The sequence below is a fragment of the Ctenocephalides felis genome, unplaced genomic scaffold, assembly GCF_003426905.1.
Source record: "Ctenocephalides felis isolate EL2017-DRISC unplaced genomic scaffold, ASM342690v1 CF-g0.4_SCAFFOLD_01886, whole genome shotgun sequence".
Taxonomy (NCBI): domain Eukaryota; kingdom Metazoa; phylum Arthropoda; class Insecta; order Siphonaptera; family Pulicidae; genus Ctenocephalides; species Ctenocephalides felis.
In genome coordinates this window covers 185184514-185209460 of record NW_020538040.1, presented here as the reverse complement: position 1 = coordinate 185209460, position 24947 = coordinate 185184514, and the positions used below count along the sequence as shown (strand labels likewise).

At 30.0% G+C, this 24947-nt stretch overlaps 3 protein-coding genes across 3 annotated transcripts in view; 1 reads left to right on the top strand and 2 right to left on the bottom strand.

The window, feature by feature from the left end:
* Window positions 1-24947, bottom strand: part of LOC113377030 (alpha-N-acetylgalactosaminidase-like) — a 66339-nt gene that overhangs the window by 18489 nt on the left and 22903 nt on the right. The window lies entirely within an intron of this gene.
* On the bottom strand, window positions 17455-20520 carry LOC113377029 (delta(14)-sterol reductase-like). The gene is made up of 10 exons (XM_026617191.1): window positions 20314-20520; window positions 20143-20248; window positions 19970-20065; window positions 19748-19819; window positions 19616-19687; window positions 19474-19551; window positions 19150-19404; window positions 18363-19092; window positions 17899-18292; window positions 17455-17828 (listed from the first exon to the last, which is right to left on the bottom strand). The coding sequence occupies exons 1-10, from the start codon at window positions 20372-20374 to the stop codon at window positions 17536-17538; spliced, it is 2157 nt and encodes a 718-aa protein (XP_026472976.1). The 5' UTR covers window positions 20375-20520; the 3' UTR covers window positions 17455-17535.
* Window positions 21262-23467, top strand: LOC113377031 (TBC1 domain family member 22B-like). The gene is made up of 8 exons (XM_026617194.1): window positions 21262-21622; window positions 21705-21888; window positions 22009-22204; window positions 22265-22426; window positions 22503-22689; window positions 22752-22934; window positions 23007-23170; window positions 23302-23467. Exons 1-8 carry the CDS (start codon window positions 21400-21402, stop codon window positions 23452-23454), a joined length of 1452 nt encoding a protein of 483 aa, XP_026472979.1. The 5' UTR covers window positions 21262-21399; the 3' UTR covers window positions 23455-23467.

The following is a 24947-nucleotide window of genomic DNA, read 5'->3' as shown; positions in this document are numbered from 1 at the left end:
AACCGCGCAAAAGTCAAAAAAAACGATCTCAGATAGCATGGTCTTTCTGACCCAGCTTCATAACATACGAGTGACGTTACAATTTATGTGTGAAACGCCTGAATGCACAACAAATACATGGCATTTTGACAGTATTCAGTATTATTTAGTAGCATAATGTATGGAAGATGGAGCGTAACATGGCCTTGCCATAACATTTGTCTGTTATGCGGTAGAATCGGTCCCTAAGTTTTTGTCATTGTATAATTTTAGATAAAGAACTAATTAAAAAATCTTATTTAACCCTTTCTATGGGCCCGCGCAATTTTTAAGTATCATTTCATTTTTTTAGATGTTTTATCAAATAATTATGGACATTTTTGTGAGATGATCATAGACCTTAAACTACAGTATAAGGTCTAAGATTGTAGTATAAGGTCTATGGATATGACGAATAATTCTAGGAGATTGCCAAGACAACCTATGTATTTATGTTACGCATTTGTAAAATGCATTAAAACTCTCCTCCGATACTCAGGTTGTTGGATTATAATTTAACCCTTGTAGCTGTATTAAAAACTGATTTGTTTGTATATTATGAATTTGTTGCACTTCTATTACAATCACTGATTTGTCACTAAGTTATAATTGAAGAAAATTTATTTATTGGTTATTTATTATACATGTTGTTTCGCGAACTTTACTTTTAGAAGTGAACAATTAGTTCCATTAAAACACTCCGCTACCCCCTCAACCAGGAGTAGCAACCATTCCGTGTAAAGCTTAATGCCCTGAAGGTTGTCACCTTCATGGTCAATATAATAAAACGAAAATACGTCCGAACAACCTAATATCAATACTTAAAACCTTTGCTAGGCATTTCAACCTGAAATCACATTTTCATACACAGAAGTGCGAACCTTATAGGCCGCTGTGGCTTGAAAGTCACATAATTCATTAATACTAAACAAAATGTAGAGAATTTTTTGTTTTGCCATATACAGGCTCATAATTACTGACTGCCTAATTTTTCATGTAAAACAAAATATTTGCCTATAGAAAGTTATGTTATCTGAAGCTACAAATTTTTGTCCTGGATTTGAAATATAGTCAACTTACCATTACCACAACCGCAGATAATATGACAATCGTCACTCATTTGATATCTCATATCTTATATGGGCTCGCCCGTAGGTAAGCGGTTAAGAGCGACGGGACTTGTTTCAGAGGTCTCGGGTTCGATACCCACTTCGAGCAGCCTGTTGTCAGGCAGCAGTGACAACGATTTTCACTTGGAAATATAGATAGCAATATGTTTCTAAGTGAAAATAGCCCTTGACCGGCATTGCTGCACCAATAAAAAGTCAGCCCTATTAGATTAATTATAATAACAAAAATCATCAAATATGGATGGATTAACCATTGGGTTACCATCTAAAAATACGAAGTAAGGAGAAGTTTCAGTCCAACAGCTCATAGGACGTAAGGTTCTGATTGCTGTTAAAAATATAAAAAAAAAATATCTTATATAACTAACCTGATACAATTCTCAGGATCGCCCGTGCAGTCGGTGTTGCATCTGAATCTTTGCCACGATAACCAACCCATGGGAGGAGTAGAGGCTAATCCATTCTCTAAGGACAGACACGGGGCCAGCACTCCCACTAAAACGGCTATAAATGCACACCACATGGCCATCGACTGGAATTGCAATAGAAAAATAAAGTTAATTCATGTACAGATCGCTGATTTGTCATCGGTTAGATAATCTCGCATTTAGGAGCCGCACTCGCATGTGCATTGATGAGTTAATTTAATTAATGTAAAGGTGGCCGATGAGCGATGATACAGAACGCAAAATGAAGAAACAAGTTTGTCTTGCGTAAAGGTTACGAATGAAACAAGAGGAATGCATAGTACGATGTAAACAGAAGAGTAGCGTGACTTGGCGGGGATTTGTATAAATATTTGTTTTGGGGGCCCTTCAGAATAGTAAAGATTTTTTCAGAAATTTTTCAAAAATCGTAAAAATAAAGTAATTCGTAATAATTACACAGGCCAACAAAGAAAATGGTGCAAACGATTTTAAGGGGGTCGTTCTTTTTTTATTTATTTTTTTCGATTTTGAGATATTTTGATATTATGAAAGCTAAAAACCTTAGAATTATTTTTAAAAAAAAATCATCTCAATATCTATTTTTGACGAAGTTATAGATATACGTGTCGCTCCGCGAGCTATTGTATGCCAGCTGCTCTCTTTTTCATTATAATACGTCATGCACATGACCTTTTTAATGTGTCAGCACCTTTGAACACCATGGTGTATTAGTACATTAAATTAAATGGTATCAAAAACTTTAAATACGTTTTTCTCAAATTCGGATCGACTTGCATTTTTTTTTAATTTGTTCACCACTGCAATACCTAGTCCCCCTACCTCAAACAACTTGATAACATTACGCAAAAAAATTTTGCAAAGCTTCTCGTCCCAAAAAAAGTTATGCACTTTTTTTAAATAGCTGCCATTTTTTTCCTTCTTGCTTTTTTTCTTTTATTTTGGTAGGGGGCCTGGATTCAAACTTCTTCTTCAACGTAGTTTTGTTTTTTTTTTGTTTCAGGCGCAACGGATTTATCTGTGGCACCGCAAAAGAAATCGATTTTGCAATGCCCACTTTGGCGCCCCCTGGTTAACAAATGACGGCAACAAAAAAAATATAAAACTTCTTAATATTCTATTATTTTGTAATTTTTGTTTAAAAAAACCGCATGTCTCTATGGTCAATACATTTCGAGAAAAACAAAAACAAATACCTTGCATTTTTTGTAACAAAAAAAAAAAGAACAACCCCCTTAATGCTGTTTTTAAGTATATTTGGGGCGCTGATTTCAAAAATGACATTGGTTTTTTTGCTATGAGCTTTAGTTTTCAAGATATGATATATATGATATATAAGCAATGAAAGTACAAAATAGTAATACAATTCAGAATGTTATTTTAATGAGATATGCCTACTCGTACATACAAACTTACAAGACCCATTCGGCCTTAGTTGGGACATTAGTTGACACTTTGAAAAGTTCTTTTCCGTGACGACCTGGAATGGACCTGGTTTCGGCAACTTCTTTCCAAGTTTCAAACTAAAGCTGATACAAAAAAATGGTTTGCAGATTTGAAATCAGCGCAAACAATACTATAAGAATCAGCTCTAACATTTGATGCACCAAACAAAAAAAAAATTGTAGGCCTGTGTTATCTATCTACTCATCAGGAGCGTCCCCCGTCCAAAGGTCCTTGGATCGATTCTTGGCAATAACATAAAAAATATATGAAAAGTTGCTTAGAAATTAAGTTGTTAATTTAAAATTGCATAGAATAAGTAGAATTTAAAAATAGCCAGTTTGAAATTAAATATAATAAGATAATGTTAGAATTGAAGAAGATCAGAATTAAGTTGAGTTGAACTTGAATAAAAAAATAGAAGTAAGAAGAAAAAACTAAGATTAGAATTCGAGAAAATCAGATTTATAAGAAAAGGAAAAAAGAATAATGAAGAAATGAGTTGTGAAGAGCCTAAAAATTAGATAGAATAAGATATAAATAACAGATAGTGTAGAATGTATAAGCAAGATAATGTAGAATATAGGAAGATATATGGAAATAGTATAGAATATAAAAACAAACTTTACATTAGAGTCATGTAAGAAGGCAAGGCCAATAAATAAAAAAAACACTTAAAAAAAAAAAAATACAAACAATTGAAATTAACCCTACAAGCTACTCGACGCCGCAATCCGGCAAATACGTTTCTGCTGTGAATTTAACACAATAGTGTAACCATTTGTTTAAAATGAAATTGTGGACGTTGAAGAACATATATTTACATTTATCTAATATAATTGTCGTTATAATAAGTCGTTATAATTACTTAGCGTCGTCGCTGTTTTTTTTATCATTTATCACTTTCATTCCATTCAAAATTCTAATATATTTTTTTACATATTTCTCTCTTTTTTATGAAAATTTTGCTTTACGAATTGCTCGGTCGTTATACCGTATTTAAAACATAATATTATATAATTTATATATTAATAATAAAAGAGCCACAAACGGTTACTCAGTTTTTAAGAGAACCAAGCGTCCGATTTTAATAATTAAAAACAAATTTACTTGTCTTGACAATATGAACAACTGATCAAACTTTCATGAAGGCAGGTCTAGCGGTTTCGGAGTACTAGTGAAAAAAGTAAAAAAAAATGCCATTTGGCGGTCAAAAATGATCATTAGACACATTAGACAGATCAATGCACATCAAATTGTCAGATATTTTATAGAGATTTTAACAATAAGTATAAATTTTATTTACATTCCTATGGGTTCCGTACAAATGTTTATAAAATAGGCGGGAACGCGGCGCTTACGCGCTTCGATATTTTGTCTCTATGCAGTTAAAGGAGTACGATTGCTTTGACAAAAAGTTCAGAATTTCCAAAATATTTCAAATTAAAAAAAAAACATTTTTTTCCAAAAAAAGTAAATTTTTGTAAAAAAATTATAGTTTCTCAAAATCTAATTTTTCCAAAGTAATTTTTTTTTTAAATGTTAATCTTTTTAAATAAAAATATTTTTTGGTACGGGAAGTTCCAGCAATTTGCCTTAAGGCACAATGCCATGCGCCCCACTAGTTTTAACTTCTCGTAGGGTAAGTTATAGTAATGCGCCAAAAATCGAAAATGAAAGTTTTTGTATATCTTCACGTTTCAGGGGTTTCTGAACATGTTGGCATACCTCAAAAAAATAGATGAATGAAATGGACAAATGGAAAAATCAATTTGTAATGATTGGGAAAAATGGTGATTTGGCAAAGGCATGTCCAGATATTTTAGAGATACATAGCTAAATATGCAAAAAATAGCAGTTTTTAAGAGAACTAAGCATCCGATTTGAATGATTCAAAAAACTTTCTGCTTTTGTTGACAAAACAATTGCTTTTGGAAAAAAAATTATTTCAAAGTTGATTTTTTTTCCAAGACTAATATTTAATTTTAATATTATATTATAAAATATTTTACATGATTATACTCTGAAAATGCTTGATATTAGATTATGATGTGCTTTGTAACAATTTTTATTGCACTACTCTTAAAACTCATAATAAAAAAAATCTATTATTTTGATTAACATTAATTAAAATCCATTTTTGTTAACGCTACAAATAGAGACATTACACAGATCAAACTAGGTGTAAGTTGCCTGAATTTCCTGATATGTATTAATTATATAATAATGTGTCCCTGATTAGGTTTTTCTTTTTATTTTTATTTGTATATAAAGTAGGTTTAAGGTATTATTGTGGCTTAAGATATTGATGTATTTCTAGGCCGTTAGGCTGAAATAAATAAATAATAATAATATATAATAATGTGCCTTCGTAAGCACCCAAAACTGATCAACACAAGTCCTTATCGAGTTCTATCAAAAGACTTTTAAATTTTTAAAATCGGTACAGCCTCTTTTGAGAAACCGTCGATAAAAGGTCAGGCTTACTGTAAATAAATAGAGACTTATTTTATATTTATTTATTTTAATCAAATACTTCATATTAAATCATGTGCTATATAACGATTTTTTATTACGCTGCTCTGGTAACACATAATAAAAAAATCAATCATCTCGATAAATATCTTGATTTGATATTTTAATTATAGTTTCGTAATATAAACTAAATGCGATAACATTTGAAAAAATCAAAGTTGGTTGTATCGTAATGCAAACTATGCATTCTGATAATATTAGAGAATGTGAAGTTAATGAGCTAGAAAATAAATCACAAATCGGATGCTCACAAGAACACTGTACTCACGATTCATATATCGTAAAATATTTATTATTTCAAAAATTTATGTTACGTCAGTAGAAAGTATCTTGTGCAACAATATATTATTTCAGGGAAAGGAGTAAATAAAAGACAAAGAAAAATATATAGAGAGCTAAATGATAGAATTTAAAAAAATGCAAATAGAATGATTTCATCCCGCCTCCGGGTGGAACATATATTGTATCTGTAATCTACTGTTTTTAGGTCAAGGGTCATTTATAATTTGCTTATCAATTTTTTGATACATGACACTATAACAAAAGTCCCACTAATAACATGACATTTAATGTTTAATGTAAAGTGATATATCAGATATGGAAACAGAAACCCGAGCTCTATTTTTCAGTGGAGCTTCGCTAAGGATTTATCACGAATAAGACCTATTGAATGTGATGCAAGTGCACTTTAGATCAGCATCATGAAAACGAGAACTTTCGTTTTGTAGTTATTTCCCGCGAAAAAAGTGTTACTGCAAATATCAACTACATTATAAAAATAAAATTGTAATACCAAAATATTATATTTGTAAATTAGCTTCTCGTAGAGTAAGTTATAGTAATCGCAAAAAATCGAAAACGAAAATGTTTGCATATCTTCACGTTTTGAAGGTTTCTGAACATTTTGGCATACCTTAGAAAGAATTAATGTGTGTGTTTATGTATGTATGGATACAATTTTCGTCCATAATTTCGAGAGCACGGATCAACCGATTTGAATGATTCAAAGAACATTTAATTGCTATTGATGGGTAGACGCGCTGATTAGTTTTTGACAAAGGCCAATAATGGCAATTTTGAGAGAATAGAGCATCATTTGAATGATTCATAAAACATAACACTTGTTAACTTCCCGTAGGGTAAGTTATAGTAATCGCAAAAAATTTTTTATATATCTTTACGTTTCAGAGGTTTCTGAATATTTTGGCATACCTTAGAAAAAATGGATGTATGTGTGTGTGTATGTGTGCGTGCGTGTATGTATGTGTGTGCGGATACAAATTTTCGTCGACGATTTCGCTAACACGGATGAAGCGATTTGAATAATTCAAAAAACATTTTACTTCTATTGACAAGATGAAGAATTGATCAAATTTTCATAAATGCAGGTCTAGCGGTTTCAGAGATCTAGTAAAAAAAGTAAAAAAAAAATGCCATCTGGCGGTCAAAAATGATCATTAGACATATGCACATCAAGTTATCATATATTTGATAGACTTATTTTAACAATAAGTATAAATTTTGTTTATATTCCTATGGGTTCCGTACCAATGCTTATTCGTTAGACGACGGTGCGGCGCTTACGCGCTTCGATATTTTTTCTCTATGCAGTTAAAGCAGTACGACTGCTTTGAAAAAAAGTTCAGAATTTCCAAATTATTTCAAAATACACTTTTCTTCAAAAAGTCTTTTTTTTTAAAAAAGTAAATTTTTGTCAAAAATTTATAGTTTCTCAAAAATCTAATTTTTTAGTGTTTCAATGTTAATCTTTTAAAAAAAAAATGATTTTTGGTACGGGAAGTTCCAGCAATTTGCCTTAAGGCACGATGCCATGCGCCCCACTAGTTTGATATAAGAATTGGTTACATTTTTGGAAACAAGTCCAGTAGCTTCAAAGATTCAACAAAAATAAGAATAAAATTATCAGAGATTTTACAGATTTCCTAATAATAAGTATAAATTTTGTTTGCATTTCTATGAGTTCGTACCAAGATTTATTAATGATTAAAGTTCACTTCTATAGATCGAACAAATGTCCCAGACATTTTCGACAGTTTGGATCAACCGACTAAGATGGGTTTCAACATTTTCATGAAATTTACAAAAAATTTCATATTTTTCAAACCTTTAAAAAAATCGACTTTTCAAGAATTGTTAAAATCCTAAAAAAAATATCTAATTTTTTCAAACTTATCAAAAGATTCATAGCTTTTAACAATTTTAGGGAAAATTCCAGTAATTTGCCTTAAATTTGCTTATGCTCCATAGCAGATAAAATAAATCGAGTGGTTTTATCTATAAGGATTGCTAGGATCATTGCGTAATTAAATACAAGGGTTCTCATAATCACACAATACTCTGAAAATTAAATGTTTAAACAGAACTTAAATTGTCCAAAGTAATAAAACTTGACCGCGCGGTATGAAAACTAGCCCTTGCGATAAATTGCGCCAATTTATGAAAGATAAAAAAAGTCTTTTATTTATAATGTCACTGCATGTGATAATTTAATTAGTTATACTTTGTATTAGTTAAACATATTTGAAATGTTATTTTAATCGAACTTTTCTAATTATTTATTTACTTGATCATCTATCTGCATCAGGCATATAATCAAATTAAAAAAAAAACAAATTTAAGAACTACATCCAGTGATGCAGTTTTTTACAGTGTTGAGAGTGTGTTAAATGGGAAAAATAGAAAAAGATAAAACGGGTTTTTACTTGTTACTGGATTTGAAATTAGTCGCTGTAAAATATTTTTTGAAACAAAAAGATAGAGAGAGACAGACAGCAAGAGAGAGTACTGAGAAGAGTGAGGGAAGAAACAACTCTACTAAATACGATCATCAAAAGAAAAGGAAACTGGATTGGACCCATTCTGCAAAAAGAGTGCCTCCTGCACGACGTCGTCGAAGACAGAATAGAAGGACTTAAATGATAAATATATTAAATTATAAATAATAAATTAAGAGAACTGAAAGTCGAAGTACAGGATCAGTAAACACAGAGGCAGAAGTTTGTAAAATAAAATACAAAAAAGTGCATTAAAAGGAGTTTAATGGTAATGAGAATGACAAACAAGTAAGGGAAAGTGAATCATTGATTTGTGGTGGCTCTCAGACCATGGACCTGCCTTTGGACAGACTACTATTTATTATTATTTATTATTATAAATATTTAATAGTGAATAAGGTAAGTTTACCCTAATTTCTTCAAAAAGTCCGTTAAGGCTACAGCCATCTATTTTTCTATATTTTTCCATGTGTTGCAAAAATTTAATCTGAGTTTTTACATTAATAAAATACAAATGCTTGTATTAGTTGTTAAGAAATCTAATGATAATATAAATTGTTATTGTTATTTTTAAACATATTTACATAAAAAAAACATATAAGCTTATCTTGTATAATTTAGGATTTGTGCTGATATTGACAGAGTCTAATATATGGATATGATTCTTTTCCAAATAATTAATCCAATAAATAAAAAACAATTAGTTTTTAGTAACATTTAATTACGATGGTTCGGAAAATATATTGCAAAATCAGTTTTTTTTTTGCAATATTTACCTAAAAATCTTCATTTTTTTTTGTCAAAAACACTCGTAAAGAATTTTTGAAAATTTTGACTTCACTTTACTTCATAAATGATTGTAATGGTAAATTGTATTACAAGTAAAGAGAAGTCAAAATTTGCAAATATTTTTAAATAGGGAAAAGTCCCGTAACGACGGACGGCACCAAGCACCGGACACTCTATTTAACACGTATTATTTAAGCGAGTATAAATCTTTTCATTTCAAAATACAAGTGAAAGGGGCATGGGGGGCACAAGTTGTACTTGATTGTTATCCGTAAAATGGTAGAATATTATTAGATTTTTTAACCAATTTTAGTAGGTGCCACCAAATGAACGAAAATGTCTGTCCCTTAGCACCGGACACTAAGTCGTCCCTTAGTGCCGGACAGTAAACATATTGATATTTCTTGTGAGAATTTACGTAATTTATTACAGTTATTTAATTTTGTTCTGTATGAGTGCTAAAGGTCACTATATACCCCCATTTTTTGTACATCCTAGTCAAAGAATGAAAAGCTTATGGTGAATGCACCAGCTGAGAGCATCGGTATGGCCCAGCCAAAAAGGTGGATGAATAGTGATCAATGCAGGTTATTTTGGAATGTCCGGTACTAGGTGCCACTGTTTAAAATCATATTTTTTGATACCAAAGTTTGATTGATAGTATTAATTATTTTCTAGCAAAGATTGCGGTTTTGTTAATTTAGTTTGATTTCTAACTTTGATATCTAGCACAAATCATAATTTAATAAACATTTCGTAAAGTATTTTTTGATTTATTTATAAATAACCTTAGGTGTCCGCCCCTAGGAGACTTCCCCGTAATTTTTTACGAGTGCTTTTGACAAAAAGAAGAGTAATATGGATTTATAGGTCAATATTGCAAAAAAACTGATTTTGAAACATATTTTCCAAACCGTCGTAATTAAATGTTAACAAAAAACTAATTGTTTTTTATTTATTGGATTAACTGTTTAGAAAATAATCATATCCATGTATATATTAAACTCTGTCAGTATCAAAACAAATAATCCAAAATGTAATAAAGAACAAACGAGTTTTTTTAAAAAAACATTTTTTTAATTATTTAATTTCGACGTTTTGGAACTAGGTACGTTCCATCTTCACGGAAGGGGAAGATGTGAAAAATCTTGAGAAAATGTTTTTTTAAAAAAACTTTTTTGTTTTTTTTTTTACTTTTTGGATTCTTTGTTCGAAGCTCTACAACATATATAATATATATATATATATATATATATATATATATATATTGCAATTATTTTTTAAAATTACCTGACAACCCCAGTCACCCGTAATCACAGTCACAAATTAATCCTCATACACTGATCTAGTCCTAGTCAGCTTCAAATCACAACTTTAAATCCAATGGTTAAAATGCTCTCTGCAAAATTTGTATAAAACCTAAACGCACTGAATAGTTCACATTCGATACATTTTTAACGGAAAAATATACGGATTCAAATATATTCATAAACAATTAACACCAAATTCACTACCGCAGATTGAAATGATCTAGTGCGGTTATTCGGTCCGTTCAGACGCAGCAAAGGCAATGTTGCCTTTTAATTCGACGTCTGTACCACTGTACCACTCGATTCTCGATTACTCTCTCCGTGCGCTGAACTTTAAAACGGTGGGGATCAGTGGGGATATCAAGCCAATTATAATGTCTTCTGCCCTCTAGCCAGAACAGAATTAAATAACAAAACAAAACTAGTCATGAGGATAATATTGAACTAGCTGTAAGTGGAATTCTGTCTTAAGGCAATTAGGGCATCGTGCCTTAAGGCAAATTGCTGGAACTTCCCGTACCAAAAATTTTTTTTTTTTAAAAACGTTTAACATTTTTGAAAAAAAAATACTTAAAAAAAATAAGATTTTTGACAAACTATAAGTTGGACAAAAAATTACTTTTTGTTGAAAAAAAAAATTTTTTAAAAAAAATTTTTTTTTTTTTTTTTTTGAAAAAAAATGTTTTCTTTATTTTGACATATTTTGGAAGATCTGAACTTGTTTTTCAAAGCAATCGCACTGCTTTAACTGCATAGAGACAAAATATAAAGCGCGTAAGCGCGGCGTCGCTGTCTAACGGGTAAACATTGATACGGAACCCATCGGAAAATAAACAGAATTTATACTTATTGTTAAAATCTCTATAAAATATCTGAAACTTCGATGTACATACGTCTAATGATTATTTTTGACCGCCAAGTGGCTTTTTTTTTACTTTTTTTAACTAGATCTCCGAAACCGCTAGACCTACCTTCATGAAAATTTGACTAGTTCTTCATCTTGTTAACACAAGTAAAATGTTTTTTGAATTATTCAAATCGGACGTTCTCTTAAAAACTAAGTTACCGTTTTTGGCACTTTTTGCCACATATCTTCGGAACGGCTAAACCTGCCTTTGCCAAAATCTAATCAGCACGTCTCCTTATCAATACGAATCGAATGTTTTTTGAATTATTCAAATAGCTTCATCCGTGTTCCCAAAATCGTCGACGAAAATTTGTATCCGCACACACACACACACATACATCCATTTTTTTCTAAGGTATGCCAAAATGTTCAGAAACCTTTGAAACGTAAAGATATATAAAAATTTTCATTTTCGATTTTTTGCGCTTTCTATAACTTACCCTACGGGAAGTTAAATATTGAAAATATTGACTAGTTGTAAGTGGCATTTTGCCTTGAGGCAAAAGATATGAGATTTAGATATTTAGAAACAATTTTCAACTGTTTCACTAAAAACTATAATCAATGCGATAATCTATTAATATTCTAAAAGCAAACAAAACTAGTGGTGCATGGCATTGTGCCTTAAGGCAAATTGCTGGAACTTCCCGTAACGAAAATTACATTTTTGGAAAAAATTTACTCTGAAAAAATTAGATTTATTTATTACTAGATCTCCGAAACCGCTAGACCTGCCTTCATAAAAATTTGATCAGTACTTCGTCTTGTTAAGGGGGTTGTTCTTTTTTTATTTAAGATTTTTTGATTTAATGAAAGCTAAAAACCTTAGAATTATTAAAAAAAAAAATCATCTCAATATCTATTTTTTTGACGAAGTTATAGATATATATATCTCTATACGTATGATCCTCTGAAAGCGTTTTTTTATCGTTCCACGAGCTATTGTATGCCAGCTGCCTCTTTTTCATTATAATACCTCATGCACATGACCTTTTTAATGTGTCAGTATCTTTAAACACCTTGGTGTATTTCGTACATTAAATTAAATGGTGTATTTAGTACATTATATTAAAAACTTTAAATACGTTTTTCTCAAATTGACTTTTTTCAATGCGGTGCCACAGATTAAAAAAAAACTACAAGTCGGATCGACTTGCATTTGTAGTATTACACCACTGCAATACCTAGTCCCCCTACCTCAAACAACTTCATAACATTACGCAAAAAATATTTGCGAAGCTTCTCGTCTTAAAAAAGGCCCTTTTTGGCACTTTTTTTTAAATAGCTGCCATTTTTTTCTTCTTGCTTTTTTTCTTTTATTTTGGTAGGGGGACTGGATTCAAACTTCTTCTTCAACGTAGTTTCGTTTTTTTTTGTTTCAGGCGATGCGCGACGGATTTATCTGTGGCACCGCAAAAGAGATCGATTTTGCAATGGGCGCCCCCTGGTTAACAAATGACGGCGACAAAAAAAATATAAATATTCTATGATTTTGTAATTTTTGTTTAAAAAAAACCGCATGTCTCTATGATAAATACATTTCGAGAAAAACAAAAACAAATACCTTGCATTTTTTGTAACAAAAAAAGAACAACCCCCTTAATACAAGTAAAATGTTTTTGAATTATTAAAATCGGACGCTCCGTTCTCTTAAAAACTGAGTTACCGTTTTTGGCACTTTTTGCCCCATATCTTCGGAACGGCTAGACCTGCCTTCGCCAAAAACTAATCAGCACGTCTCCTTATCAGCAATCGAATGTTTTTTGAATAATCGAAATCGGTTGAACCGTGTTCCCGAAATCGTCGACGAAAAATCCGCACACACACACACATACATCCATGTTTTCTAAGGTATGCCAAAATGTTCAGAAACCTCTGAAACGTAAAGATATATAAAAATTTTTATTTTCGATTTTTTGCTATTACTACAACTTACCCTACGGGAAGTTAACTAGTGGTGCATTGCTAGAACTCCCCTGATAGAATTGCGTATCAAAAATTATTTTTTTTTAAAAAAGCTTTAATTAATTAATTTAATTTAAAGACTTAATTAATTTTTTAAAAAGGCCTTAATTCTTTTGAAAACTGACGAAATGATATTTTTTATAATTTTGAAAATAACGACTTGAAAATTCTGATTTAAAAAAAAAAATTATATGTTAAAATGTTTTGAAAATGTTTAACTTTTTTCAAAGCAATCGTGCTGCGTACCTGTTCTAGACAAGAAATATCCAAGCGCGTAAGCGCCGCGCCGCGGTCTTACGTATAAACATTGGTACGAAACCCATAAAAATGTGAACAAAATTTTACAAAACAAATAATAAATAACAATTTTTTTAAAATTTAATTTAAATAATAAAATCTCTATTAAATATCTGATAATTTGATGTGCATATGTCTAATGATTATTTTTGACCCCCAAATGGATTTTTTTTACTTTTTTTACTCGATTTCCGAAACCGCTAGACCTGCATTCCAAAAAAAAAATTCATTTCTTAATTTTGTCAATACAAGTAAAATGTTTTTTGAATTATTGAAATTGGACGCTCCGTTCTCTCAAAAACTGAATTACCATTTTTGGAATTTTTTGCCCCGTATCTCCGAAATGCTTTTATTAATAGAATGATTTGTAAATCACTCAAATCGGTTGATCCGTATTCCCTAAATCGCCGACGAAAATTTGTATCCGATCACATACACATACATTCATTTTTTCTAAGGTATGCTAAAATGTTCAGAAATCTCTGAAACGTAAAAATAAAATTTTTCATTTTTGATTTTGATTTATTCTTGTTTATCTATGCCCACCGGGAAGTTAATTATAAAATCAGTAACTGTATTAATTATCATTATCATTATAATTAATTATCATATATTTTATATAAATTTTAATAATAAGCACAAATTTTCATTTTTTTGGGTTCTGAACCCAAAGATTTTTAATTGTTAAAGTTTACTTATTATATAGTTTAAACAAATGTTTTTGACTGACTTCAATAGGTTTCAAATTCAAAGTTTTCCAAAAAGTCGATATTTAACAAAAAATCCAGATTCTTAAAAATCTAATTTTTTCAAAGTTAAAAAAAAATTAAATTAAGGTACGGAAAGTATAATAGTACAAGCAATTTGCCTTAAAGCACCACTTTAAGGCACTACCGTTCTTAGTTTGTTTCTTATTTTGCAGCTTGTAAACATATTGCTAATTATATCAAATCAAATTATTTGATTATCTATTTCAGCCCTATTAGATAAATTCTAATAATAAAATAACATCGATAGATCCGCTGTTGGGTTTACATTTTAAATACGTTGAAAGAAGAAGTTTCTAATTGCTAAAAACTGTTCAACGCAATATTTTATTAAGCAGAAGCAAACAAAATTATAATATCTGTAACAGTATTAATTCAATTTAATATATTTAATACGTTTTATTCTACTTATTTTATTTAAATCCGAACGTAAACGATAATCACAGGAACATAACACACACAGCGGAATATACACATCCAAAATTTTTAGCGCGAAATATGCGCGGCATAGATTTTTAGCGCGCAAATAATTTATTCTGAACATTGATGATATTTTATAATAAATACAACCACCTATCGCAGGCTGTAATATTTTAGGATTTTAGTTAGGAAAATGACCAAGATTTATTAAATACGCTACAAAAAATTAACAAATAATTAATCGGTCAACTACAAAGCAACCATAGATAAATAAGAATAAAGAATCTTTACCTTTAGCACAATTCCCAACTGATCTTTCGAAGGGTGTTGATAATTTCAAAATGGGTTCACGATTTTTGCGATATCGTTGATGAAAAATTATACACTTTTCTACAAACGACTCGAAAATCAACGATAATTCTCAAGTTTTGTCAAAATGGCTTTTAAATTTACGTAAACGGTGCAGCCATTTTGAAAAATATGACAACAAATTTTGGCTCACATACACACAAATAATTTTTCTAAATTTGGTCCCTAATTATTCAGAATGACTTGAAACGTCGAGAAAACATAAAATTAGCCAAACAAATTTTCTGGCAAAATATAAACTTCTAAGTAAATATAAAGTAAAAATAAGTTATTTTTTGCCAACTGACGTTAAGAAATTTCTAATTGTAAGATTATAAAATTGAACTTGGTTATTATACCATCATTGATACCAACCTGAATTATATTTAAGATAAGTTTAAATCAATGATTAAAGCAAAGAAAAATTATTATATCCACTTTTTATTTTTATTTTTATATAAGGTAATGAAATTTATGACAATACCTGAATAAATCTCCCGTCAAAGATTTTAATCATACCCTGGCAGTTGCATTAACTTATTATTATTTTTTAAATACTTTTTATAGATATAATCTAACTTATCACTACTATTTATCACTTCATATTTAACTGTCATTGCACAAATAAACATAATTTATCACTTAAGTTTAGTTTATGCGCAGTTGCATGCATCTGACTAATTAACATATTATTGTGAAGCGTAAATCAAATCCGATATTTCAAATTCACTGGTTAATTATGATCGCACTTTTTACAAAAATAATGTACTGCTTTTTTAATACAATTCGTTTCTGTGTTTTGCGTAAACTCGGTTATATCCTGTTGGTCATTACAGATTACAAACTCGTACTGCGGGTTAATAAACGTGATATTTGACACACCGAGGAATGCGGGTTGACTTTTAGTTTCGTAAACTGTAATTTATTACTTTCTTTTCATCCTGTTATAACTACAAATGTTAGAAAAACTGAATGTGTCATTTTTGTCTTAAGACAAGTTGCACAAATTTCTAGATGTATAGAAAATCCTTAATTGATAAGAATGGAGGCTTAACAACATTTAAAATGGCGACGATCAAATCTTCAACTGTTTACATGAAAATAATAAAGATTACGCATTTTATTAAAACTAATCAATTAATGTCCGTTCCAATTGATATTATACATGCTATAAGTCATAAGCACACTTATCCACTTTTTGCAAGGCTATATATTTTAGGATAAGATTAAGACCATGAACGAGTTGCAAAGTTTCATTATAAACATCCGACGTTGTATTATTATATAATGATCCTTAAAGCCTTAGTTTCTCAATATCATACTTTAAATCAGCATTGATTTTCATAATATTTTAACAACACAAAAAATATCATTCAACATAAAACAGCTACTGAACTACAATGCCTACACAGTAAATTATCATACGAAAATACTTAATTTCTTATTGTACATTTGCAGCATTAATAAAGACTCTGGCTTGACTAAATATATTTATTTATTACTATAGTACTTAATATACAATGTAACAAATTTGCATATAAAAAATCTTTTATAATCTATACGAAAATATATATTTATATATCTTATACTCTATTATGGGACTGTTATGGCTTTGACAAGTCCACATATTACTATTAATAATTAATTTATCATTTCATTGAGATAATATCTTGAACATATATTTACATGATTACTAAATTTTATTTCATTCTTTTTAAATATTATATTGAAATTAATTTAATATTATATTAAAATCAATAGTATTACATATACAAATCACTATTAATAATGAATTCATCATTTAATTTTGGATAAGAAAATAGCTGTGCTAATTAGTATTATTATTTAATTATTTTTAAATATTGAAATTAATTTAATATTATATTAAAATCAATTTAATATTATATCAATCAATTTAGTAATATATCGAGACAATTTAATCAATCAGTTAATTCATATTATATAATATTGCAAGATCAGTCCAATAGTTCAGAGATCTTTACACAAACATATTTCTTATTTTAATATACAAAGGAAAAAAATAATATATTGCATACCCTGAGTACGCATAAATTATTATGAAGTACAAAATTGTTAATTACATGATTATCAGAATTAAAAAAATGCAATCTTAATATAAAATTCCTAATAAAAAAATATTTAAACTATCACAAGATTTAAAATCTTTGTTAATTAAACATTGATGTAAGATAAAAATAAGTAAATGTAAAATCACAAAAAATACAAGTATAGTTAATGTACATAAAATAAAAATAGTCATGTTTCCAGCTCATCAAAATATCAGCACTCAAACTCACTAAAATCCCAGTTAAATATAAGAGTTTTTATCTTTCACTTCAATTTACTAATATATATGTGGTACTATCTTATATTTTACCACATTACAGTACCTCGTCCAACTGGCACCGTGTTTTTTCTCACACTGGCGACCATCTCGTGCAGCTCGGTGTAGTAGAAATATTACACTAATAATTAGTGGCAAAAAGCTTATTACATTGAAAGGTGCACTCCAGAGTAAGGCCAAACTAAATGAAACTAAAACCATGATGTGTCCCAAATAGTTAGGATGCCTAACAAAACCCCATGTCTTAGCAAGAAGCAGCTTCTTACCAGAAAAAGTTATATATAAATCTTTATCTGCAATAAAAAAAAAGATTATAATATAATTACAAACAGAATAAAACCGGTTACAAAATTTAATACATACAATTAATTCTGTAATCAGCTGGGTTAATTCGAACAGCATATTTCATGTTATTACTATATCGAAACAGCAAATAACCAACAAAAAACATGCCTACGATAAATGCTAATGCTATAGAGGGTGCTCTTATGTTTCGATATAGTATATATTTCACAGGAAAAGCTGTGACAAATGGATAAAGATTGTCCTTCAGTAATAACATGAATCCAGTACCCTCATTCTGAATTTCAAAAGTGGCAGTCAGTTGTTTCTCATGAAACACCAAATCCAAATGAAAAAAAATATTCAGAGCAGTTACAAGAATTAGGGTAGAATTGTAATCAGTGGCTTCACCATATAACACATTTCTTATAAGGTTCCAAGCGTCTTCATGTACATAGGCTGTCAGCAATAAAATCTAAAAATAAAAAATACAAACAATGATAGATATGTTATTATAATTAATTCAAATTCTATTGATGACTCACCGTTCCCATAATTGCCATTCTATAATAAATCAGCTTGACATCAAAAATAGAAAAAATGCGAGGATTCAATTCGCATCCATTCCAAAATTCTGAAATTGTATTCCTTTTTGGTTCCATAATTGATGGTACCATAGAAACATAGTACTTCCTCAGATGTAAAATAAGCGAAATTAAAAATGCACATATCAGTGAGGAAATTATCAATCTGAAATCTTGTTCATGAATGTATTGCAAAATAGGAAAATTATACCGGTGTAACAAAGTAAAAATAACTGTGATGATAATTATACTAAAAAAACCATTGAAGTAGTAATTTAAAACACCATCCCTAGTGGGAAAACCAAAGGCGCTAGTTCCGAATATGCGAATAATAGAAAAAACTGTTAAAAATGAAAGAAAGGCAATGTTCATCATGGAGGCTTGCTTTGAAAAATAAAGTTCAAGATTATTTAGATCAGTTACTTGGGGATACCGAAAAACGCACTTGTCTATATTACATGTATTATAAAGGTACATGCAAATTAAAGGCGTGCCCGAAATCAAAAAAGCTGTAAGAAGAAACTTAATCATTTTTATTACGATGAAATGGTCTTTGTTATGTACATTTTTAACCTCTTCATCAGAATCGGAAATTTCTGTATTCAATGGATTCAAAGGTGTTGCTTCTTTTTCATGAATTATTGGTTCGACATTTTGTTCATCCGGTGTTGCCGACTTTTGTCTGGTGGACCTGCATAGACAACATTATAATACAAAGCACCCAAAATAATTTACACTATCATATTACCTGTTTGTAACACGTAACATGTTTCGCGGTTGAATCATGTACACTTCTGAAACTGTATCTTCTATGTCAGAACGTCTGAAATCCTCTTCTGTTAAAACAGGAGACTCACGTTCTGCAATATTTTGATCAATCATCTCAAGTTCGGAGTTCGTACATGAACTTTGACGACTATTGGATCTGGATGAATGGAGAATATCACGAAGGACTACAGATGCACTACTGTGTTGTTCAGACCATAGATTTTGTGCATTGTTCCTATAAAATAATGCCTTTAATGAATCTGGTAAATTAAATTTACATTAGAATTTATTATGATATACTTACATCAATTTTGTTGAACGATTTACACTTGAGCGACGTACCACTTTCTTTGGTTGCTGTGCTTCCGATTCATCATGACCACTTTAAATTTATTACAGTTGAAAATTTGTTACGTACTTAAAAGCAGTATTGATGCAAGTCTTACCTGTCTAAACGTATAACACGACCTCTACTCTTGCTTCGAGTATTCATTTTGGTAGTACTTTTAGCAGTTGAGCTAAAATTTTTATTTTGGATAAGAGTTTACATAAATAATTATATGAAATCAAAAACTTACGGTCTACCAGGACTTCTTCCAATTCGCTTTTTAATTTCCGGCTTTACTCCCACAAGGGCTTCATCTAATGATCTGCACAAATACGATAAACAAAATTTAGCACACATGTTACAAAATTATATTAATTCACTTCAAGTTCGAAAAATAAAATTTGGATGTGCTTATTCTCTGAAATGTGCCTACAGAACAAGTTAACAGAATTGTTTATATGTATTTGCTCACTTTTGATTTGTCTTCACAACATCTTCTGAAAGATCTGAAACAATCACTTCAGTAGGTTTTCTACGTGCTGGAGATCTACTGTTTCGGCGGGATCGCCTGCAAAAATTTAGAACTACAATTATACACGCACAATTCAAAATAAAATTGAATTTATTAGTTAAACGTTTACTTACGTTACAGTTTTAGTTACAGGTCGAATGTAAATTTCTTGTACTTGATGTACAGCGCCGTCACCAAATTTAATGAGACATGAGGTCCCTTTTGTCTCTAATACCTCAGCTAATAAGAAGTCACGATTATAAATATGTATACTAAATTTCTGAGATAATTTCACCACAACATACCTTGAGAATACAGCCTAGACCCCGGCATTCTAGCTTCGATTTTATCTCCTATTTGAAACATAGTTAAAATATATTATCAGTCTGAAAAAAATTAAAACTTCGAACACTTCTTCTCTTCACGAGCAATTACTAAAATGCGCCAGAAACAAACACTCTCAACAGCTTTCGCGCGATATCTGAAACGAACGAACCGTACGTTGAACAGACGCCACCACAGACAACAACAATTCAGATATATAGATGTGCACCTTACAAGCAAAGATAAAAAATATAGTAAATCCATAGATGATAAAGTAGAAATGGCGGGCTCGGGCGGGCTATACACCATAGATAAAAGAAGAGTATATGCTATACACCCTGTTACAAATAACAAGTATTTGTTAAAACTTATACAAAAAATTGCATTGATTTATCTCACATCTCTATTTACCTCATATTAATAAGTACGATGTTTAATTATTTGATATTTTCTATATCAAACGCATTTCACCTAGCGCGAATAATTTAAGAATCTTATTAAATTTCGCATTACTGTTAAATTATTTTTTTAATTATTATTTTCAAGTGTAAAAATAGACATTACTTATGAATTTATATAAATTTGCCAATTATTAGCAAAGCAATTAAAACAATAGGCTTTTATATCTTTAGCGAGTCTCGAAAATCTAATTACAAAATAGACAATACCCCACCATGTTTATTTTCTCATATATATGTCAATGGAATTGAATTGAAATTTGAATGAAATATATTGAAATATTCCTTTGATCCTTCTAAATTTTAAAGAAATACTATAGGCAAGTGGCTTTACGGCAAGAGAATGTAAAGCTGCAATCCGCTCGAAAATAACTTTATGGTTTATGGAATGTTTTCAACCATGCGCAAGCGGGTTTAGGTGACAAATGTCATACAGTCATCAAAACTCAATCATGCAATGTTATGAAGATTTGTTAAAATTTGTTTTAAAATTCCAAAACGTAAACAATTATTACAAATTTTGTAAATCTCATGTTTCATGCCGATGTCCATTTGATTATTTTCTATTTTCGTCTTGAATAAACTATGTATTACATAGCGTAATTTAATATGAATGCTTCATCAAATATACCAAGTTTTGAAAGCAATTCTAAAACTACCTTCTGGAAAAAAAATAATCATGTTGTGCCTGGTCGACCTAGTCAAAAAGATCCACAACGATCAGAATCAAACAGAGTTCGATTGTCAGGCTCCACATCATTCCAGGATTTCCAAGAGTCGGTCAGCGACGCTTGGGATTTGGAAGATGATGATGATCTTTCTATAATTCCAGGTACAACGACTGCGTTCATATTAAGTTTTAAAAACATTTGGTTTTATGCAAGTGGTTGCAATTGAAGTGCTTTAAATTTCAGATACCAAAATATCAAAAAGAGTCTCACATAACGCAGCTTTAAATGTTATTAGAACACATAAGAAATCTTTGATACCTTCCAATGCTCAAATCTCTGCCAGTATTGTTCATGAAACAGCCATACAAGATAAATGTACCACAAAATTAAGTGATTCATGTGAATCTTCAACAAACCCACCTAACACGTAAGTTACATTTCATGCATAGATTTTTTGATGTATTTATTTTTTAAAAAGCTACATTTTTGTTTAGTTGTGTTTACAATATTTTGATGTTGTTTTCAACTAAGAGTTCCAAATTTGCAGTTCTACTATTGATAAAATATTGAAAAAAACAAATCAGGCTTACCCAGGGAGGCCACAACCATTTCGATGTTCAGTATTTACTTCAAAAGACCAAACGTGTCAATCAAAACTAAATAAATTTACGCCTCTACTTGATTCAAATTTATTGAATTTGTCAGAATTGAGGCAACTGGGTTGGTCAGGCATACCAGCAAAGGTAAATAATTGCAAGTAGTTTTATAAGTGATAACAAACTCTTAATTTCATATTTTATTAGGTCAGAGCTATCACATGGCGTTTACTTTCGGGGTATTTGCCAGCTAGTTTAGAACGTAGGCAAGCAGTATTAGAACGAAAGAGATTGGATTACTGGAACTTAGTTCAGCAATATTATGATACAGAAAGAGATGAAGCTTATCAAGATACATATCGACGGTGGGTTTTTGTATTATTTGCAAATTATTGCTGGTAAATGTATTTTTGATGATTCATAATTATTTTTGATGTAATTGCAGATTCATATTGATGTTCCTCGCATGAATCCAATGATAGCACTATTTCAACAGTCAACTGTTCAAGAAATGTTTGAGAGAATTCTTTTTATTTGGGCAATCAGGCATCCCGCTTCTGGTTATGTGCAAGGAATCAATGATCTAGTTACACCTTTTTTCATGGTTTTTCTACAAGAAGCGTTGTCTATAGGTTGCATATGAATGATTGTTTTTCAGTTTTAGTCATGTATTATAATAATCATTTCATTGTAGGTACTGTTGTAGAAAATTTTAATATAGAAAATTTATCAAAGGAGCATAGAGACATAATTGAAGCTGATTCGTTCTGGTGTTTATCAAAATTTCTTGATTGCATACAAGATAACTATATATTTGCACAATTAGGAATACAGACAAAGGTTAATCAATTGAAAGACCTCATTCAAAGAGTGGATGGTAACTTAGTAACTCTCAAATATTATAATACAGGATCCATTTATAACATTTTATTTTTTTCAATAAACTTAGAGCCTCTGCACAAACATTTACAAATGCATGGTGTCGACTACCTGCAATTTTCTTTTCGTTGGATGAACAATTTGCTTACTCGAGAACTTCCTTTACATTGCACAATACGGTTATGGGATACATATCTTGCTGAATCAGATGGATTTGCTTCATTTCAGTTATACGTTTGTGCAGCATTTTTATTACAATGGAGAGAACAAATATTGCACGAAAAAAGATTTTCAAGTATGCTATTTGCATGTCTTTGTAAATTGCGATAACTTTATCACTATGTATATTTTAATTACTTTCGCAGGGTTTGATGATTTTACTTCAGAATTTGCCAACACAAGATTGGACAGATTGTAATATAGGTGTATTGGTTGCTGAAGCATATAGATTGAAATTTACTTTTGCTGACGCCCCCAATCATTTACAAAGAAATTTGAATGTGCAATCTGATAGATGACCATATGTTAATTCAGAAGAAATTTTAAGATATACATATTTTTTGAGAAACATATTTTAAATGTTATTTTTTAATTTTATAGTTAAATTTTGTAATCTTCACATGCATATGGTATGTATAATGCGTCCTTATATATACCATTGTATGTTTATAATATATATATATGTGTGAATGTGTGTGTGAGTTGGTTGTTACTAAAATTTATCCTATTCTGGAGAACAAGAATAGTTTTATTAATCCATAATGTTATTAGAACTTTATATTATATAATAAATAATACATTTAATAAATAGATATTAATACAAACCAAATTTTTCAATATATCATAATAGGTAATCATAATTATCTATGGTATGTTAATATATATATAATAAAAAAAAAAGTTTAACAATATATTGCTCATTATTGATTTGTGGTTGATCTTTGATTTTCCTGAATTATATTTGTTCCACGGAAATACCATATATATATATATATATATATATATATATATATAACAGCAAACGGATGCTATTGTAAATTTTTGATTTTGCAATTATTTCTATGACAACAATTGTACTCATAGTTTTTAATTATTGTTCAGTCATTATTATTTAAAAACATTTCTTTTAGTTTTTTATAAGCATCTCATTTTGTAATATAACTTTACTCATTGTTATTTATTTATATTATTATCACTACATATATCAGCTTAATAATGCAAATAAAAATAGAAGTTGATATGGAAATAGAAATAAATTCAAGTACAAATATAAAAACAAGTTTAAGTAAGTATGTACAAATATAAATGCAATTATAAATCCAAATACAAGTACCTTTTTATTGAGCGGCCGACATTTCTAGATAAATCCTAATATCGTATCCCAAGTATTTTTAATATACACAACAACTTTTGAAACCATAATGTTTGAAGTAATAAGAAAACACAAATTTTAAACAAAAATGTAAAGATTTTATTGTAATACAGTATTAGAATATTATTAACTTCCCGTAGGGTAAGTTTAGTTGTCGCAAAAAAAATCGAAAATAATTTTTTTATATATCTTTACGTTCCAGAGGTTTCTGAACAATTTGGCATACCTTAGAAAAAATGGATGTATGTGTGTGTGTGTGCGGATACCAATTTTCGTCGACGATTTTGCGAACACGGGTCAACCGATTTGAATAATTCAAAAAACATTGGACTCCATACTGATAAGGAGATGCGCCAAAAACTGGCAAAGGCAGATCTAGCCGTTTCGGAGATACGGGGCAAAAAGTGCCAAAAATAGTATTTCAGGTTTTGAGATAACAGGCGTCCGAATGCGTCCGATTTAAATAATGCAAAAAACATTTTACTTGTATTGACAGATGAAGAACTGGGTGAATTTTTTGTAAGGCAGGTCGAGCGTCTTCTCCGGAGATCCAATAAAAAAGTAAAAAATAATGGATTAAGCGGTCAAAAAATGAACATGAGACATATGCACATCGTATTATCAGATATTTTATAAAGA

What these genes read in the sequence shown, in the direction of transcription:
- LOC113377029 (XM_026617191.1), bottom strand. Translation starts at nt 20,374, where the DNA reads ATGTTTCAAATAGGAGATAAAATCGAAGCTAGAATGCCGGGGTCTAGG. An exon ending in CGTGTTATACGTTTAGACAG is followed by an intron (nt 19,552 to 19,615) that starts GTAAGACTTGCA and finishes ATAAATTTAAAG; the next exon opens with TGGTCATGATGAATCGGAAG. An exon ending in AGCTGATTACAGAATTAATT is followed by an intron (nt 17,829 to 17,898) that starts GTATGTATTAAA and finishes TTTTTATTGCAG; the next exon opens with ATAAAGATTTATATATAACT.
- LOC113377031 (XM_026617194.1), top strand. Translation starts at nt 21,400, where the DNA reads ATGAATGCTTCATCAAATATACCAAGTTTTGAAAGCAATTCTAAAACT. An exon ending in TCAACAAACCCACCTAACAC is followed by an intron (nt 21,889 to 22,008) that starts GTAAGTTACATT and finishes CCAAATTTGCAG; the next exon opens with TTCTACTATTGATAAAATAT. An exon ending in CCTCATTCAAAGAGTGGATG is followed by an intron (nt 22,935 to 23,006) that starts GTAACTTAGTAA and finishes CAATAAACTTAG; the next exon opens with AGCCTCTGCACAAACATTTA.